Raw genomic sequence first — 20050 nt, forward strand, 5'->3', positions numbered from 1 at the left:
AAAGTTTCCCTCTCACAGTCTGGAGGCCAGATGCCCCAAATCAAGGTGCTGGCAGGGCCATCCTCCCTCCGGAGGCTCTAAAGGAGGATCCTTCCTTACCTCTTCCAGCTGCTGGCGGCTCCTGGCGTTCCTTGGCTTGTTGGCCACCTTATTCTAGTCTCTGCCTCATCTTCGTAGGGCTTTCTCCATCTGTGTGTCTCGGTGTGTGTGTGTCTCTCTCCTTTCTGCTGTCAGAATACTGGTCACTGGATTTAGGGCTTGTCCTAAATCTCAGGTGATGTCATCTGGAGATCCTCAATTGTACCTGCAAAAACCTCTATTGAGAAGGTCACATTTACAGGTACTGGAGGTAAGACTTGGGCAGATCTTTTTGGGGGGTCAAAATTCAACCTACTACAATTTCCAACAAACTAGAATTTAGCATCTTCATAAAACTCACCAGTTGTTTTTTTTTTTTTTTAAAGAACAGTTAAACACATCTAAAATCCACACCCGGGACCTCCCTGGTGGCGCAGTGGATAAGACTCTGCGCTCCCAATGCAAGGGGCCGGGGTTCGATCCCTGGTCAGGGAACTAGATCCCACATGCATGCCGCAACTAAGAGTTCGCATGCCACAACTAAGGAGCCCACCTGCCGCAACTAAGACCCCATGCAACCAAATAAGTAAACAAATATTGAAAAAAATAAAATAAAATAAAATAAAATCCACGACCATTTGATTACCTTTTCCTTCCACAGGCAACAAGCCAACAGAATCACATGTAACTGGGACGTCCATTCCCCATTGTGTGCAAACGTTATCCCCCCACACAGATGCTCCAAAATACAATGACGCCTTGTACCTGGCTGATCATCTAAGCCTGTCTCCCTCCTTCACCCCAGATGTCCAGGAAGCATGTTAATTAATCACAGTCAGATGCCTGGTTGCTCACAGGTGATTACTGCCCTATGAAGCTGAAGGACACAATTACTGCCCCCAAACACTCATTGCCCAGGAATCCTCCTATCACCTCTGCTCCAAACAAGAGCTCGCTACGTGCTGACCGTGTATCCCATGGGCCACTCCTGCTGCTGGCCCCAGTGCCCTGCTCTCTGTCTTTCCCCCAGTCTGACCACAGCAATAGGAGAAAGATGGTTTCTTCTCTACCACATCACCGCAAGCATGGTTACAGGCCTCGCAACTTAGGCACAAGCCCAAGCCCATCCCAGGTCTCCTGCTGAGCCAGTTCCTATCTCTGTCTGGCATGGGACCATCTTGTTGCACATTTCTCCAGGGCACAATTCACATTCTATTCCTTAAGAATGGTGCCCTCATGGGCCGTGCACGATCACTGCCCTGACACAGCGAGACGGCACATCCACTCCTGGGACCTCTCCATGCCTCAGAATCTTGGCCCAAGTCCCCTCCAGCCTGACTGTGAAGGAAGTCCTCTCTTCCCCACAAAGTCATTGGCAATGGAGTCATCCATTCTCTCCAGGGGAAGTACCTCCCCAGCCTCACCCTCAGGGATGTGGTCTGACCCCACGGCCCAGGAAGATACTTCCCCAAAGCTCTGACATTCTAACAGGTCCCCAACTAAACATAACTTCAATCGTACCCATGCTATCCTCGTTACAAGTGTAATTATTAAAAGACATTAAAGGCATTAGACATTATAGCAACAGAAACACAGATTTTAAGAAAGGAAAGTAAACTTTCTCATATACTTGCCAAGGATCAGTCAAAAGCTCCCATTCTGGGAATGGTGTAAATATGGTCTGGCCCCCAGCACTAGCTAACTTTGAAACTCTCTGCGGCTCACAGATGGGATGCCGTATGGATCAGATCCAAAGGCTTGATTACTTACTTGGTCTTCGTCCTTTCCTAGATCAGCCCTGTTGGAGAAGAATGAGAGGAAGCAATGCGGTGTTCCACCGGGAGAATAAATGGAGCCGTGTTCTGTCTGGAGTTCAACCAGCATGTCAGAGGGACCTCCTGTTCTCAGTTGACGTCTCATAACTTTCCCCAGCAGAGCTGGCTCCTAGGCTTGGAAGCTGCGTGATGAATTTTACCTGAAAAAGAAGGATCTTGATGGGGGTGAGGCAGGAAGGAGAAGTAATCAGAGTCAACCAAGTTGAGCCATTTCATCTCTTTTCTTGGCTTCCCCTACTTGGGGTTCATTTGTTCATTCATATACTTGGGTTTCATTTCACCTCTTAGCAAAGGAGAACTTCTCTTTGCCTCTCACATGTCGTATCTTTTTTTTCTATCTGGGACATAGAGAGAGCAACACACATGCCCAAGGGCACACAGCTGGCAAAGGGCAGAGCCAAGATATAAAATGTGAGCAGTCTGAACCTGCGCCTGGTTCCCTTTTAAAGGATCCCAGGTCCCCAGAGGCACCTGAATAGTACCAGTCCCAGTCAAATACTTTATCTTCTGGTTGGTTCCAGATAGATTTTCCTACTGTCTTTTTCTGTCTGACTTATTTCACTAAGCATAATACCCTCCAGGTCCATCCATGTTGTTGCAAATGGCAAAATTTCATTCTTTAATGGCTGAGTAATATTCCATTGTGTGTGTGTGTTTGTGTACGTATATATATACACACACACATACAAACCACATCTTTTTTTTTTTTATCTGTTCATATGTTGATGGACACTTAGGTTGCCTCTATATCTTGGTTATTGTAAATAATGCTGCTATGAACGTTAGCGTTGGCCTCAGTCTTTAAAAAACAAAAACAAAAAAGATTCATTTACAGGACTGTGTGAGTGGCATTACTTTGCAAGGGCAAAGAACTGGGAGGAGGAGGAGGAGGATTGCCCTAACGATGTGAGAGAGACTCCTTTCAGGGGAACATGTGTCTCTGGGTATCATTTATCTTATGTGTGAGGTTGGATCTACTCAAGATACTGGCCTAGCAGTTGAGAGGCTACAGAAGGTAGAAAGGCAGGACTGGATGCCGGAGAAGTTCCCCCCATCCCAGACCCTTGAGGGTGGTCAGCTATGTATTTACAGCTGTTTGGTGATGGGCCGGGGCAAGGGGTAAGGGGGTGGAAAGCAGTGGCAGGAGATGGGGTCATTAGCAGCTGTGCAGTGGCGCTGCTGCCCTTCTGAGCCCAGAGCACTGCTCAGATTCTACTCTGTGTGGTCCCAGAAGATACTCTGAGGACCAGATGGAGGAAGCAAACTTTTTTCTTGAGTCATTGGGCCAGTTCAGTGCAGACTTCAGTTTAGACACTTGGGAGCATTTCTCTGGAGATTCAGTGACCCTTTTGAAAGCACTCATAGCTCTGACCTTGGCTGGAGATATTTAACACGGGGAAGGCTAGCAAGCCATCCCTAAAACCACTGGTAAAAAACCGGTAAAAATAAAAAGTGCAGGATGCTGACCCAGGAGGAGATCAAGAGAAAATTCATAAAACGAAACAGCTTTTCTGAAGAATGAGATTGGGCAAGGGAGGAAGGTAAGGGTCATCTCCTCAGTTCAAGTAAGAAATAGGAAGGTGGGAATCTCCAGGTGAAGCCCCAGAAATGATGGTGAAGCAAGGCAGACTGGTTAGTAGTCAAGGGCTCCAGGGAAGTGAAGGTTGCAGAGTTAACATATTGGGGGTTACTTGAGCCTTCTGCCGTGCCTTACACTTTACACTAGATAACTCAGATAACTAGATAATTGGAAAGTTTTCTTTTTGCAGGCCAAACTTTGGCTTGAAAAGAGAGACATAAGAAAAGCAAAGTAGAGCTTCATGAGAGCAGGAAGGCTGTCTGACTTATTCATTGTTTTATCCCCAATCCTAGAATAATGCACACAGTAGGTACTCAATAAATGAGGAATGAGTATGTTGTCCAGTGAATTCAGCTCAGTGGTTTTCTTCCACAGCCTCTGCCTCTGTGTGAAGGGGGAGGTCTCTTCCAGTTTTTCGAGGGCAGCATTTTGGGTGATGGGGGGCTTCATGCAACCTGGATAATCTTTGCGTGAGTCTTAAATTGTTAAATTAGTTCTTTTATTCTTTTTGTTCAGTAGATCTCTGGGGGGCACTTACTCTGTGCAGGCACTGAGCTTAGCACGTGTGAAGACAATGGTGAGCAAAATAGTTGTGCACTGGCTTGGAGCGCACCGTCTCATAGACTGTAGCTCTCCAAGGCCACTGTCGTGGATGGAGGCTTTAACTAACCAAACAATGTAACCAAACCAAAACAAGCAAGTCAAAAAAGAAGCTACATCCAAAGCACTGGCCCTATGGCCTTCAGAACTTCGCATGGCCGTCGAATAACTCACATGACTAGATGGTCTAGGCAAGGAGGAACCTTGAGAGGTTTAGATTGGTCCCCATGTATTAGTCACAGGAGGCTGAGTTATGCTGTAGCAACAAATTAGCACTGAAATCTCTACAGTTTAATACAACAAAGGTGTTCAGCTGACCCTTGAACAACACGGGTTTGGACTGTGCGGCTACACTTACATGCGGATTTTTTTCCACAGTAAATAATACAGTACTACAACATCCGAGGTTGATTCTATGCATGCAGAATCTCAGAGGCAAAAGAAGCTTGGATATGGAGAAACCATGCATTCCGGGGCCAACTATAAATTATATTCAGATTTTCAATTGGGTGAAAGGTCGGAGCCCCGAGTTGTTCAAGGGCCAACTGTATTCCTTATTGAAACAAAGCTTGTTATGGATGACTTCTTCCATACAGTGACTCAGGGATCTGGTCTGCTTCCATCCAATGATTCAGCATCTCAGTCTGTGCATCCTGGTCACCAGGGCTTGGGATGAGAGACTGCAGACAAAGGCCTAGGGTTGACACCTCACTTTCCCTCAGTTCTTTGGCCAGTACCAGTCACATGACCCCACCCACCGCAGAGGGGCAGGGGAGTGGGAGGGAACACATGGATATTCAGTGAGCATTACCTGTCTCAACCACACCCATTCTTTACACAAAACGCCCCCTGAATCATCATTCTGCAGAACTGAAAAACAACTTTGAAACAGTTGATAGACGAAATTTAGAGGATAGATTTTGCAAATAAATGAGCCAATTTCTTTCCTGGACTCTTTATCTGGGAATACTTTGGAAGTGAAAGGAATATAGTTAGTCCCCCCTGTTTCTAGGTCAGAGGAATTCATTATTGACTTCCATGTATATTCCTAGCCCTTTGCTCTCTCTTACAGGCCAGGAAAATTTCCTCTTCACCTCCATATTTTCAGGTGGGAAGGTCTGTTCTTCCACCCTGGTAAAGAGAGATGAGAGAAAACCCTAGATTGTAGATAAGTAAATTGGTTGCAATACCTCTAAAAATTTTATGGCAGTAGCATTACCTACCTTTTAAATGTATGTCTTTGCAAACCTTTGTCCACTGGGCTCCTGTTTACAATAAGCATAGTTGATTGTACCTGAAAAATTAGAATAACATTTGCTTTTGCTAGATTCACTTTTTGCTACTGGATAGAAAGCATCAACTTCCTTCTTTGTGTTTCTTCTGCCACTGGGGCTTTTATTAAGGACTGTACCATCTCATTTATTTCTAATCTGGTTGCAGATTTCTATTACCTACTAAATGTGCCCCGGTTCTGTCCTGGCTTGTTCAGGCATATTTTCTAATAAATAACAGCCATGTATTTAGCACTAGACCCATGAAAGAAGAATAATGAGATATGATAATTTATTCCATTTGCTAATATAAGCTTATTCCTGGGTAATGCTTTCCAGATCAACATGGATTTGCCTATTCTTAAAGCTTCACTTCCTAGTGATGGTTCTTTCATTAGATCATAAATTATCTGATTATAATTCAGTGGTGTGAACTCTTGACTTTGGTTTTTTGCATTTAGAGCTGATAGCACTTGAAAAGCTAGTAGCTGAGGGACTTCCCTGGTGGCACAGTGGTTAAGAATCCGCCTGCCAAAGCAGAGTGCACGGGTTCAATCCCTGGTCAGGGAAACTGCAAGTTGCAGGATGCAGCCAAAAAAAAAAAAAGTAAATAAAAGTTGGTAGCTTCATTATGGAGTCCAAGGGCACTATTACTCCTTGAAATTGGAAAACACTATGCTTAGCTAGAGTTAAAAAAACAAAAACAATTTGGGGGAAATTCAGTAATGCAAACCTGATCATAGCCACAGGCACTAATAGGAAGCTCTGAGTGAAATTTTGCCCTGCAGCAACTCGGCATCCAGAAGAAAAAAGCCTTAGTCTCGGAAGGAACATGGAGCATTGGAGGGAATGCAAACATTCAAGGTGTAGAAGGCTGAGCTCATGCTTTCCCTTTGCCCTTTTAATTTACTGAACCAGGATTTTTAGGACATTCCTTCAAAATATGTTTTGAGGCTCTACTATGTGTTAGGCCCCAGAGGAACAGGCTGAAAAGACAGCCAGCAGGCCTGTGCCCTTGAGGAGTACAGGCTGTAATGGGGGAGAAGCATAAACTCACAAGTACATCATGGAGATCGGGGATATGCAGAGTCCCCTGGAAGCCTGAGGCAGAGGTAGCTATTTCCAAGGGGCTTGGACCATCCTGGAGGAAGCAGATCTAAGCTGAGCCCTGAAGAATGAGGAGTAGTCTGTCAGGGGAAGGACAGATAGAAGAGGGAAGGTAGGGATGTGAGGGTTTTCAGTGGATGGAACAGCAGGTACAAAAGGCTGGCTGCAAGGCACAGACCACGAGGAGACCTGGAAAGATCAGTTTGGTTGGACTTTCACGCTGTTTCTTCATCATATGCACGTCATGCGGTGCTTTCCAGCACCGGTGGCTTGTGTGTTCACGTCTGGACACCTCTCTGAGGCAGAATGAGCTGAAGACAGAGAGAAGGTGCCAGACTTGAGACCCTGCCTGACCATAAGGGTTTCCTAGGTTATGGGTCTTGACCATGAGAACAGATACAACAACTTTCACAGAGTCATCCTCTTACCTGGCTTGAGGCCTCCAGCCGGATGGAATTCACATAGCCGATGAAGTTAGACAAAAAGACCTCTGTGGTTCCTGAAGTTTTGGAGAAAAAAAATTCAACTAGTATCAGAAACTGCATAGCATGGAGGGAGTCTGGGTATTGAGTAAAACAGAGGGAAAAAACGATATAGGACAGAGTGGCTGATTGATTTACATAATAAAGAGCAGGTGAGGGAGAAGGGAACATGGGATGGAAAAAAGATCTGTGCACAGGGTATGTTTCAGGGTGGAAGAGAGAATCTGGGGGGAAAGCTGGCATTCATGTGCAGAATAGTAAGAGGAGCAGCGATGGAGAGAGAGAATTTTAAGATGCTTGCTATGCTTTAAGAATTCACCTCTCCTTTGGCATTTCCCTGAGAGACAGTATAGATTTGAAATAATGAGTAGAGATTTATAATATTTTTTAGTTCCTGAATTGTACTTCTTTGAATGCAACACGTGGCTGAGACCGGGCCAGTTGGAGTCACAGGGTTTGGAGGATTGTAGAAACTTTCCCTTGAGATGGTAGTTCCAACTCAACAAGTACAGTGCACACGACTGTTTGGAAATACATCCAATAGGTGATAATCCTGGTTCTTCCCGTTGGGATAGTTGTTACAGGAGGTACATTTTGGTGTGTCTGCCCAGCCCATGACTTTCTCTATCTGAAAACTCTTTCCTCGCCCACAAGAACTAGCACCCCACCAGCATCCTGGCACCTAGGCATCACCCCCTCTCCTCCAACAGGTGATTGGACCAGGAATGAGCAGCTGACCCAAGTTGGGCCAATCAGAGTTTCTTTCCTGAGAATAAGGGGTTAAATGTGGGAGCTGTGGAGAGCCACCTCTGTCCATGAGCTCCCCAAAGCTGCCAAAGCAGATCAACAAAGGGAGATTAAGCAGACAGCTGAAGGGAAACAGAGATTTAAAAACTGGGATAGAATTTTTCTGAGCTCTTGGTGGTTTTCTTCTTCCTGGTTCCAAGTTCTCATGAACGGGCTGTCCTTTGATTCTTGCAAGATACATAGTCTCCTTCAAATAAATTCTCTCTCTCTTTTTTCCTTTATGCTCAAGTTTGTTTGAAGTAGTTTTAACCACCTAAAATCCAAAGAATGTGGCCTGAGACAGTTGCCTTTTATGGCCCAAATTCCTCAAGTTATTGGGCTCACTTTCTGGTACTTCTGGTCTCATGTGTTTGCTAACTAGTGTGTTAATGGTACAAAGCTGCCCAACAACCCACATGATCTGTTTTATCTCTAGGATCAGCCAGTCTATCAGGGAAACAAGTATCTGCTAGTATTTTGCTGAGAAAGCTGTTCTCCTGCTGGGTACAATTGTGTCATTTAATGTCTTGACCATTTCCCGCTAAACTTCAGCCTGTGTTTGTCTTTTGATTATTTACCTATTGCATCTTCTGGTAAGGTTTCCTTCTTGGAGTCTTGTCTGGACATCTCTCTCGGACAAAACTAGCTGTAGTTAGAAGTGACACGGGCATTGGTTTTCCAAAGAGGTTGATGTTTCTCATTCTGGGTCACTAGGAAACCAGTGTACTTTACACATATGGTAGACGAACACTTGAGAAGCAGACCCTTCCAGACTGAAGCTCTGTAACACAAGCTGGATGCATTTAGCACATAAGCGCTCCTAGAATATGAAGGATTTCCCATGATGAGAGAGGCTCAGAGCGGTTTTTCCCAAAGGGTCTTCTCAGATCCCTAGATGTTAATGAAAAATGCAGTTTACCAGGTTTTTGCCGAATCAGACTTTCTAGGGATGGGGCCAGGGACTCTGGATTTTAAATAATCTACCTAGGTAATTCTGACGTGTGAAATCCATTGGCTACATGCACCAAAAGTAGCAATTCTCAAATTCAAACGTAATTGTTCGACTGTATTTCACAATAAGCTTGAAATGGAGCAGGACCCTAAGGTCCTTCTCCATCCCTCTCCCCGCCCCCATGTCCTCCGCCTGCCTTTTGTCTGTAGACAAACTTTAGTCAAAGAATAAATTTAATTAGAGAAGTGAGGAAATGCAGAAACAAAGGAAAACAGTCAAACAAGACAAAATAATAATAGTTTAGTGATTAAGCAAAGTCAAGGACCTTTAGTTCCTCCTCAATGGCTATAGATAATATTCTGAACCATATCCTTTGAGCTGGTTTGTAGATACAGAAACACTCCCCCCAGGTGGAAGAAGTTAACTACATGATGACCAGACTGTAGCCATGACAGAAGCTGCCACAATTCCGAGAACAGGCCTCAAAGAAATGGGAACAAACTGACCCTGGAAATGAAGATTAACTGTACTTGAAACAATCAAGATGACGTGGATCAGAGTACCGCATGACCAATTTCAAGATGACTCTCAGAGTGACTGTGCCGTTTCTGCATGTAACCCTCTCCCTCTGCCTATACACCCGTGAAACTCCCCTTTAAAACTCTTGCCCACTGATTGTCAGTGGGGGAAGTCAGCCTTTGGACACGAGTCTGCCCTCTCCCGCCGGTTGCCAGCCTCTGAAATGAGCAAACTTTCCTTTCCACCAACCTAGGGTCTTGAGTATTGGCTTTCGAGCGGCGGGCAGCCAGAGCCCACTTTCAGTAACAAGCTCACCTTCTTCCTCCATGCTATGCTTCTCTTCTACGTATCACTTTAATATACAGTGATACATATCTCTCAGAAAAATTAAAGTCAGTTACACTACATTTCTTTTTTTGAAGACTGTCACTTCTAGGCAAGTGTGACTATACCTGAGATCCTCCAAAGTTGGATTATAAACCCCAGGCTCATCTCTCTCCATCCTGACCAGAGCGCCTGTTATCAGCTTCTCCAGAAATGGGTGGGGCTGGAACACCTGTTTTTTGTTCGTTTTGCCGAGATACTTGGAAGAAAACAAACAAATGCTGAGGCAGAATTTCTTAACGTGTGGTCCTCAAACCAGCTAGATCAGACTGACATGGAGAGCCTTGTTAAAAATACAGATACTGGGGTTCTACCCCAGATGCACTGAATTAGAACCTCTGTGGGAGATGTGCATCATTTAATTAGCTCTGCAGGCATTTTTAAAATATGGTAAAGATTCAGGCCTTTCTGGGATGTCTCAAAATCCTATTTAATGCTTACATTAGAAGAAAAGAATGAATACTCTCAGACAAGATACTAACGGTATCTAGTTCCTGCCACCCTTTCTCTTTGGGTGGGATAGTAGTAGTAATAACATCATCGACATCAACAACAACTAACGTATTTTAAGCTCTTACAATGGCAGACTCAGTGCTAAGAACCTCATGTTCATTATTCCAGTAAATCCAAACAACAATGCCACTATACTCACATTTGTTAGCTAAAAACCGAGACTCAGAGAAGATGTGGACATTTCCCAAGATGACACAACTAGCAAGTGGTTGAGCCGGAATTTGAAATGCTACAGGGGAGTGGGGCAAAATAAAAGGTGTGGAAACTGGCGTTCAGAGTTCATCCTTCATGTCTGAATCAGGGTTGCAAGGAACACTTCAGTGTGAATAGGAGCTTGTGTAGATATGTAATGAAACGATACATAACACAACGGGGAGGGACCAAAGTCTTACAGTAATCCTGGAGGAGCATCTCCAAGGCAGGAACTGGAATCTGTGTGGAGGTGAGGGAGTCATGGGGACCAGCTCCGCTGGGTACGTCACATCTCTGTGCTCGCATCCATCTTTGCTCTTGGACGCGCTCTCAGCCCGAGCTTCTGCTTTCCCAGCCTTCATCTTATCATGATGCTGTGGGCCTGACTCCACCCGCCAGCTCTCCCTATACATCCTCTTAGCTTTAACTTCCACTGTCTCATTCTCTCGGAATTTTTTTTAAAATTTATTTTACTGAAGTATAGTTGATTTACAATGTTGTGTTAATTTCTGCTGTACAGCAAAGTGATTGTTATATACATATATCAATACATTCTTTTTCATATTCCTTTCCATTATGGTTTATTACAGGGTACTGAATATACTTCCCTGTTCTTTACAGTAGGACCTTCTTAGTTATTCATTCTATATATAATAGTTTTCACCTGCTAATCGCAACTCCCATCCCACCCCTCCCCCCGCCCCTCCCACTGGCAACCACAAGTCTGTTCTCTGTGTCTGTGAGTCTGTTTCGTAGATAAATTCATTTGTGCCATATTTTAGATTCCACATGTAAGTGATATTATATGGTATTTGTCTTCCTCTTTCTGACTTACTTCACTTACAATGATAATCTCTAGGTCCATCCATGTTGCTGCAAATGGCATTATTTCACTCTCTTTTAATGGCTGAGTAATATTCCATTGTACATATGTACCACATCTTCTTTATCCATTCATCTGTTGATGGACATTTAGGTTGCTTTCATGTCCTGGCTATTGTAAATAGTGCTGCAGTGAACACTGGGGTGCATGTATCTTTTCAAATTATAATTTCTCCAGATATATGCCCAGGAGTGGGATTGCAGGATCATATGGCAACTCTATTTTTAGGTTTTTTGAGAAACCTCCATACTGTTCTCCATAGTGGCTGCACCAATTTACACGGACTTTCTTAATTTACATTCTTAAGAGAGATAATCGGATTGGTCCACTTTATCATGTCTTGCCAGGTCACTTACAGATTACTGGTTTGCTGCTGTTGTTGACCCCAATCATTTTGCAGAGGAGGAGGAAGAGGGGGGGTCATGGAGTGAAACCATGGCTACCTGACGGCCATGCTCCCCAGGAGGGTCTGTGAGCAGAACCGGCACGGTCATTGCCATTTCTAAAAGCTTCATCCAAAGGCTCTCAGAGGGCTTAGAATGAAATAACTCTCACCTGCAACTTGCAAGTCCTCAGGCTTAAGGGTGGGTGAGGCTGTTCCAGACTTCTCGCCTAGCAGAAAGTCAAATCGGTAAACTCCTTTAGGGTAGGGGTTTTTGTTTGTTTTGTATACTGCTGTATTCCAAGCACCTAGAACAGTGCCTGGCACAGAGCAGGCTCTCAATAACCGTTTGTTGAATGAATGAATAAACGATACTGCAGTATCCAGCAGGTCCCAAATGCTGTGGATCACACACGGGGAAATCTAATTTACATGCTGCTTTGGTCTTGGCTCCCAGACAACACTAATACCATCCTAACCAGAACACAGCCATGCGTATAACGTGCCACACAACCCACTTATTATCTGCTTAAAAGCAAATACAAATATTTTCGGTCCTCTGCTGGTTTCAATTCTTGCTAATAAGTGAAAATTAACCGTATGGCCCGGGGTAGGAGTCAGCTTCGAGAACCCTCAAGGAACGGAGATGCCAAGAAGGCAAAAGCATTTTAACTGGTGGTTCTCAACCGGTGGTGATTTTGTCCTCAGGGGACACTCAGCTAAGGAGGCATTTTAAGAAATTCTGGTAAAATAAAGGTAACACAAAATTTGCATTTTTAAGTGTACAGTTCAGTAGTTAAGTACATCTACATTGTTGTGCAACAGATCTCCAGAATTCTCATCTTGAAACACAAACTCTATATTAAACAACATCCCACTCGCTCTCTCCCCAGCCCCAGGCACCACGCTTCCACTTTGTGTCTGTGAATTTGACTACTCTAGGTAGCTCATGTAAGTAGAATTATACAACATTTGTCTTTTTGTGACTGACTTATTTCACTCAGCAATGTCCTCAAGTGTCATTCACGTTGCAGCGTGTGTCATAATTTCCTTCCTTTTAAAGGATGAATAATAGCTCATTGTATGTCTGGATGACATTTTGCTTATCCACTCATCCATCAACGGATATTTCGCTTGCTTCTGCCTTTTAGCTACTGTGAATAATGCTATCAATACGGCTGTACAAATATCTCTTTGAGGCCCGGCTTTCAATTCTTTTGGGTATATACCCAGAAGTAGAATTGCTGGATCATGTGGTAGTTCTATTTTTAATTTTTTGAGGAACTGCCGTACTGTTTTCCACAGAGCATGCACCATTTTACATTCCCACCAATAGCGCACAAGTTTTCCAATTTCTCCACATCCACGCTCACTTGTTATTTTCCTTTTTTTTTTTTTTTAATAGTAGCTATCCTAATGTGACAACATTTTTGGTTGTCACATCTCAGGGGGAGGGGTGCTACTGGCAATGGGTAGAGGTCAGCAGTACTGTTAAACATCCTACAATGACCAGGACGGTCCTCTGCCACAAAGAATGGACTGGAACAAAATGTGGATAGTGCCCAGGTTGAGAAATCCTGAGTTAAACAATCAGGTTCATCTTTCGCAGCAAATCTCACCCCCCTGACACGTGCAGCCTCTCTCTTCTTTTGCTGAGATCCTCAAAGTCAACGATTTCCAAAAACCTGGAGAGCAAGGGAAGACTGAGAAGAATGGCAACATTTCTTTTATTCAAATTTTATTGGAAGTTTACAAATGTATTACAGACATCAGTAAAACATCATATCCATTTTACAGGGCACGGATCTCAAGCAAAGTGTTCACGACAGTCTCTGGCAGAGCCCACACCAAAGGTCTACTGCAGACCTTCTTAACAAATAGCTTGACACCCAACACACAACACAGACTCTGGCGTGCCTTACCTTCTCAGGCCCTTTGAGGTTTTGTTTACGTACTCGGAATTAAAGCAGGAGATGGACAAAGTGATCCTGTACAGGAAAGAATGTGTTTAGGAGCGGGAAAACTGCCAAAGTCTTAATTTACTATGGAATAAGGAGGACCCATAGGTCTTAGAATGTGAAGTCAGGGTCCATGATAGAACCAAAATGCTTTATGGAAAAACATGGGACATTAACTAGAGAGGTTTGAGTAACTCTCTCTGAAAAATTTAGAAAAGCTTGGTCAGCGACCTATGGCACATCAATGGCCAAATACTCAGTAGGGTGAGGGATGTCTCAGAAAACTCTCAGGCTAGAACAAGGCTTTTTTTTTTTTTCTTCTACAGAGTCATCGTATCTAAATCACAGAAATGTTTTCTAACACTACGTGACTTCCCCCCCGCCTCTTTATTCCTGTTGGGGAAAGCTAGTTTTGTCAGCAGGAAGTAGGCTTATAAAACAGTATAGCTCCCAACAGTACATTATATTTTATGGGAGGCTTGGGTTGAAGGGGCTCCTACTATGAGAAAATGGAAAAAGATTGAAATCCTTTTTTGATCCTAACCTTGATGACTGCTTCCGAGGGGTCAGACGAACAGGCTCTGGTGTCTGCTGAGGCCCCAGAGGGACCGGCCACTGGAGGCTAGGCAAAACTCTCTTCATTTCCACTTCTCTTGCGCTTTAAGAAACGCACCTCAAAAGGCGGCCATCTGGAACTGCCTTCCAAATATGCAGAGGAGACTTGGCTGTGTCCTGTACCTGGAATGCTGTCGCAGAGCCCTTTGCAAAGCCCTGAAGGTGCTAAACAGTGCTAATAGCAGCCCTTCTGGCATGAAATCCTCAGATGACTGATGCCATCGTTCACGTTCCTTTGTCATAGATTCTCCTTCTCATGCATTAGCATCTGGTTTCTGTTAGAGAGAAATACGCAAAGAGCACTTCTCCTTGGAATTTAAATTTTTGTGTTCTTTCTTGTTAGAAGGTGGGATTAGACAAAGAATAGGATGAACTCTTATCTGACCTCTGATAGGACCAAGAACAGGAGAATGGAAAAGGAGGCCAAAGAGAGTTGTCTTCATTTAGCCTAAAGAAGTCAGCCTCCTTTAGCATCTGCAATACGGGGGCAAAGAAACTGGAGTCTCACAATTATGTATGGATGATGCTTCCTAAATGGCTGGTGTACTGTTTTGGGCCAATGGCAAAAGAGCCCAAGGTAGAAAGACAAATAAGAATCAGTTCACAAATAAGATTTGTTACCAGACAAATAAAATCAGTTCTGATCAACTAGTCCTGGATGGTTGGAGTGTTGCAAAGATTTCTGAGGCTGCATCCATGCTCTCTGGGAAAGCATACAGTGGTACCTTGGTTATATCTGCCCACGTTGCAGGGATGGCAGAGCACATGCTACATATGTGGTATTACTGGCCCCAGCTGAACTCAACAATGGCTGGTGGTACCCAAGAAGCAGACAGCTGCCGCAGGAGAGAGAAATATAATCTTGGTGTATTGAAGAAACATCCTACAGAGTGGGAAAAGAGGATGAGAAAGAGCTGTCCTCAGGTCGCATATGAGAAACACAAAATTGCTTGTTCACGGGGCTGGCTGAGGGTGGAAAGGAAGGACTAGAGAACAGAAGGTGAATATGAAAAGAGGGGGTCAAACAACCAACACTAAATAATTTCCCCCCTTGAACACTTGCAAAACAGGAAGTACGGTTCTGGTTTCCCTGACCTCATTTACCATCACACTTGGTAGAAATTCCAGAACTCTATGACAGATGGAAGAGTACCTGAATGCCACCAGCCTGCTAAGAAACTTGCTCATAATATCAAGGGTGATAAGCATTGGCAGGGCCGTTCAGGAAACTGTCACTGACTTCTGCTTGGGAAAGGGCCAGTTCTGTTGCCACTGAATTGAGCAGCAACAGGAAATGAACACTAAAGTGGGGTTTTATCCAAAAGATAAGAAGATCGATATGAGGAGAGGTAGGAAAACAAAACAAAACAAAACAAAATCCAAGGCATTAGAAAAGAAAATAAACTGTTTTACTTTTCTAAAAACAGCCTATTAAAGATGAAATGATGATCTAAGAAGAGGTGAGTGCGAGTTTTACCCACAGGTGAAACTTGATCAAGAAGAGCTCCTGGTGATGATTAGGTAAGGACCCTCAGATCTTGCCTCGGAAACGAATGCACTGAATTCTGGGGAATGGGATTCTGGGATGTTACGTGTAAGTTATCACGAACAGATGGAACTCCCAATACAATGATATCCTGCTCTCTCTAAGGCATATACTTGGAGGTTCCATCCTTATTGTGAGGATTTACCTGTCCTCCATCGGCATTCTCCATAAAGTGCCTGGCTGCATGTGGGGTGGGGAGGAGACATTGGCAGTGATGGGACTAGATGGAGGTGATCTTGCCTCTAGACCGTGTGACCCTGAGGCTTGCATCTCAACACACCTCCAGCTCTGACCGGTTCAGCTGATGGATGCTCCCTGGGCAGCTAGATCTGAAATTGCTTATTCCTCTCTCCCTTTGGGTACTAATTAGGTGTCAGTTTCTAGGCCACCTTCTTCTTTCTGCTGACGGTGGTTAAAGCCTCATCTGGGAAATGTAAGAGGTACTCTAAAAAGGAAAGAGTTAGAAAGCAACGTTCACTAGGAGAATTTCTTTCCTTGGATTCCAGGCCACAGAGGACAGACATTATTTTCAGTTATTTACTAAGTTAAATGATCTACTTTTTTCTCTCTCTTCTTTTTCCAAAATGCCTTTCTACTCTCGTCAATCCAGCAACTTAGAACTCCAAATTGGACTCGCCCAATTTCTACCAGAAACCTGCCACGTTGGTAGCGTGGTGGTGTACATTATTTCTTAATCAGTTTGCCAAGCAGTTTACAAACTCACTATACAAACGTAATAGAGTTAATTCTCCAGAGGCTTGGATAATTAATGAAGCATTTAGATATGAAGAAAGCATGCGGAAAACAGCCACAACCAACATTTGCATTGCTTTTTTAAAACATCAGTGACAATGACAAATGTCTTATTAATACCTGAAAAGCAAATTATTTTAATACATCCTGAATGGAGTGCCACTTCCACATCCTTTACAGCCTTCCTTCCCCCAGACCCATCTGGGATGGTGTCTAAAAAGCCACTTTTCACATTCTCTCCATAAAAAAATACTAGAAAATATTAACTACTATACTGAAGAGAGACCACACTCGCCTCACCATGGCAGATGGCCACTGAGATACACTGTGTACTACATCGACAGTACACCTCACTAAAGGCGGGTCTTCCTATGGATTATTTCAACTGCCACAATCCACGAAGGGGACGAGGAGAATGGAAGTAAAAGCAAGCGCTTCACTTTTAACTGAAGCAAGATAGGAGGTTTTATTTTACTATAAACAACACAACCGTTAAATGTCTTCTTTAAGCAAACTCACTTTTGAGCCCATCTTCTATCTGACTGACGGTCCCCAAAGTTCAAAATGGAAACCCCCCTTTCAGCAACATTTATTTCTCGAAACCATAACACGGAAATCTCCTGAGCAGCTCAATCTTTCTGGGTAACCCAGATACTCTGGTTACGGAGCACATTAAACTGGATTTTTTTCCCACAAGCACCGGGGGCTATTCAAGGTGGTTGTCAACTCTCCTCTACTTCATTTCCAGAAGTTCTTCTTTGCTCTGACCTTCCTTCATATTCCCCTTCAGTCTCTACCCTTGACCTGTTCCTTCTCCACGTATGACCTACGACCTAGAACACACCATCACTCCCAGAGTCCCTCGGAACCTTTCTGGCCCAAAATTCCCAAAGCTGAAGTTCATTTGCACTGAGGACAACCGGTTGTCAGGCTAAGGCAGCTGTCTGCCTTGGTAAAGGAAAGCGGATAATACGATCCAGGAAACGAGCACCAGGAAATAATGCCACATTCAAAACAATGTCATGCTGACATCACACAGACCGCACCACTCACAGTCACTTTATTTTCCCCAAGGGATAGATCAATGGTAAGCAACTTCAATGTTCCCAGCCGGGATGGCGTTTCTCACGGAACCTGACTGACACTGGTTGGTTTTTCTAATTGGCAAAAGTTACGCTGGCAATTATAAATAAAAAAAAAGTTACTATCACTTTGTAGAGAAGAGATTCTACTGAGGGTGGGAGCGGGCTTAAGGATGGCTCCATAAGATAGATGGAGCATCAAGTGCTTTGGGGGTAATAGGTAATTTTTTTGTTCAGCCACAAAAAGCCAAATTGAATAAACTCCTTTGAAAAAGGTCTCACTGACATGTAACAAATTTGTATAGAAAAAAGAAAAAAAAAAAAGCGGTCCTGGACCACCTTGGAGTACTACTCAAAGACAACGCTGGACGTGCATGCAAGGCTCCACTGAGTCCTACGATATAGAAATTCCTTTGATATTACAAAATACAAAAATATTTTATCAGAACTCTCATTTACATCGCATTTACAATGGACATGTAAATAACTTAGTCTTGGGTCCTGGCTAATAAACAAATTACGTACTGGAAAAAGGGTCCTAAAAGGAAGAGAACCAGAGAGGCTATATATATAAGCGAGCGGGAAACGATTTTGCCATCTTGCCAGTGGCAGCTCAACACAGACGGACGGGAAGGAGGTGACCAACCCTGGCCTCCGCAGAGTCTATAGCGTTTCCAAAGTGAAATGTGCAAATAATATTCAACATGCCAAGAACTATGACTACCTATCGAGTCAGTCGGTGACCTTGCCGCCATCAACAGAGAGCTCTTCTCATCTCTCCCTGGAACCACCAAAGCAAAGAGCTTTAAAATTTTAAACAGTGCAAGTTTCTGAATTGACATTCTTACCTCCCCATCTTCCCCTATCCCCGACCCCCATCGGATTAGGAAATGATACAGTTTTTGCTCTTTTGTCTTTTCCTGCTGTGCAACTGTCCCCTGCCACCTAGTGTGGAAGACTTGGGGAGGCCGTACGAGCTGTATTTGTGCAGTAACTCATCACTCGTGACATATCGCAGGTGGGCGGGCTGGGGGATGGGTTCTCCTAGGAAATAGCCCTCGTTGTCAGACTCCGAGGAGGAGGAGCAGGTGGAACACCAGTCGTACTCGGTGAAGTAGGGTCCCCATCGCTCCCCAAAGGCGTTCTGCAGAGCCAGGTCCGACACAGTCCGGGGGCACCGGCCATACAGGTCCCTCCGGGACCCCTGGCCCAGGCTCTCCTGGAAGCTCCGCTGGCGCATGAACTGATCATAATCCTCCCTGGCTCTCAGGGGAGGCCTTTCTTTTAACTGAGAGATGGCCTCGCGCTCGCTGGCCAGGTGGAGGGCGTTGTCTGAGCGAGAGCGTCGGGATCGCCGGGACCGGTGAGGTCGGAAGCGGCGGTTGTCTTCGCGGGAAGTGGCTCTCCGCCGCGTGCGCTCGCTCATGGGCTGCATCCTCACGCCCTCTGGCCCTGGCAGCTTGCTGCCCGCCATCCCCCCATCGAAATCAAAGCTCTGATGCATCCTTCCGTGGGCCTGCAGGTCTCTGTACCTGATGGGGTTGCTGAGAGGGTGGAGGTTTCCCTCCATCTCCTGGTACTGCTGGGCGGAGAGCAGGCTGCGAACGGACTCGGCGCTGCGGAATTGCATGGACGAGTTCAGCGTGCCCATGTTGCTCAGCTTCTCGGACACGTTCATCCCAGAGTCTTTGCTGAGATCGGGCATGGAAAACCGGGAGAGGTGCTCCTGGCGCTTGGCACCACCATCCGCGGAGAGGCCTGGTGGAGAGAGAGGAAAGGTTCACAAAGGTTAATGCAAACGTGCAGCCATGGGAGTCCCGTTGCTGTGGTTCACCTGAACCGTTATCTATCCAGGGTCGCTGCATACAGTTGCACAGTTGTACACTGCACAAAGGCTCGCTCAGAAAGTAAGCAGGAGGGCTCTCCCCATTCCACAGTGGGCCAGTGTCCGCTTAGAGGGGACACCTGGTTAAAATGCAACCACGAGATGTGTTTTTAATAGTCATGAATTCCTCCAAAGGTTCAACAAAATTACTTAAGAGCCCATCATGTATCTTATAAGTGATGTTTCTTCTGTTCAGAATTTCACTTTAAAAAGTGCTCAATCACCTCTCTGGTTCTAATGATGAACTATAAGCTCCACAGGAGAGATATTTTGGACCAAGAACCTTCAAGTTATAGAGGCCAGGCCACGCCCAAGCAGTTCCTAGCAACACTGAGCCTAGAGTCTAGTCCCATGATACTGAACCAGTTCACTTCCATGTTTACCTCCAGCAATTTCCGGCTCTGCCTGCTGTCCCTCGGCCTCTATCCCAGAGGTCTTGAAAACTAAGTGGCTCCCTGGGTGTAGACAGAAGGATACTTACTCTCTCAAGGTGTTTAGTAAATGACTGTTCCAGGGTTCCAAATGGGCCCCTAGCAGTCAGAAGATGTGAGTGGGACCCTGGGGGGCATTCCTCCTTCTCCTGGGGAGACACTTTTTAAAACAAAGCAGTGACCCGAATGCTCTCTAACAGCAGGAGCCCCTAGCAAT

At 44.7% G+C, this 20050-nt stretch overlaps 1 protein-coding gene across 4 annotated transcripts in view; it reads right to left on the reverse strand.

Moving 5' to 3' along the window:
- The window catches only part of PRICKLE2 (prickle planar cell polarity protein 2), a 401122-nt gene that overhangs the window by 44538 nt on the left and 336534 nt on the right, over nucleotides 1-20050 (reverse strand). For 3 of the 4 annotated variants that reach the window (XM_082412165.1, XM_082412166.1, XM_082412167.1), the window contains exon 8: nucleotides 13275-19275. In XM_082412165.1, coding sequence (XP_082268291.1) covers nucleotides 18401-19275 — 875 coding nt within the window. In that variant the 3' untranslated portion in view covers nucleotides 13275-18400. Of the gene's footprint in view, nucleotides 1-99; nucleotides 19276-20050 lie in introns of those variants that run through there. The other variant, XM_082412164.1, reaches the window with a different exon arrangement.

This window comes from Balaenoptera physalus (genome assembly GCF_965194825.1).
Source record: "Balaenoptera physalus genome assembly, chromosome: 11".
Taxonomy (NCBI): domain Eukaryota; kingdom Metazoa; phylum Chordata; class Mammalia; order Artiodactyla; family Balaenopteridae; genus Balaenoptera; species Balaenoptera physalus.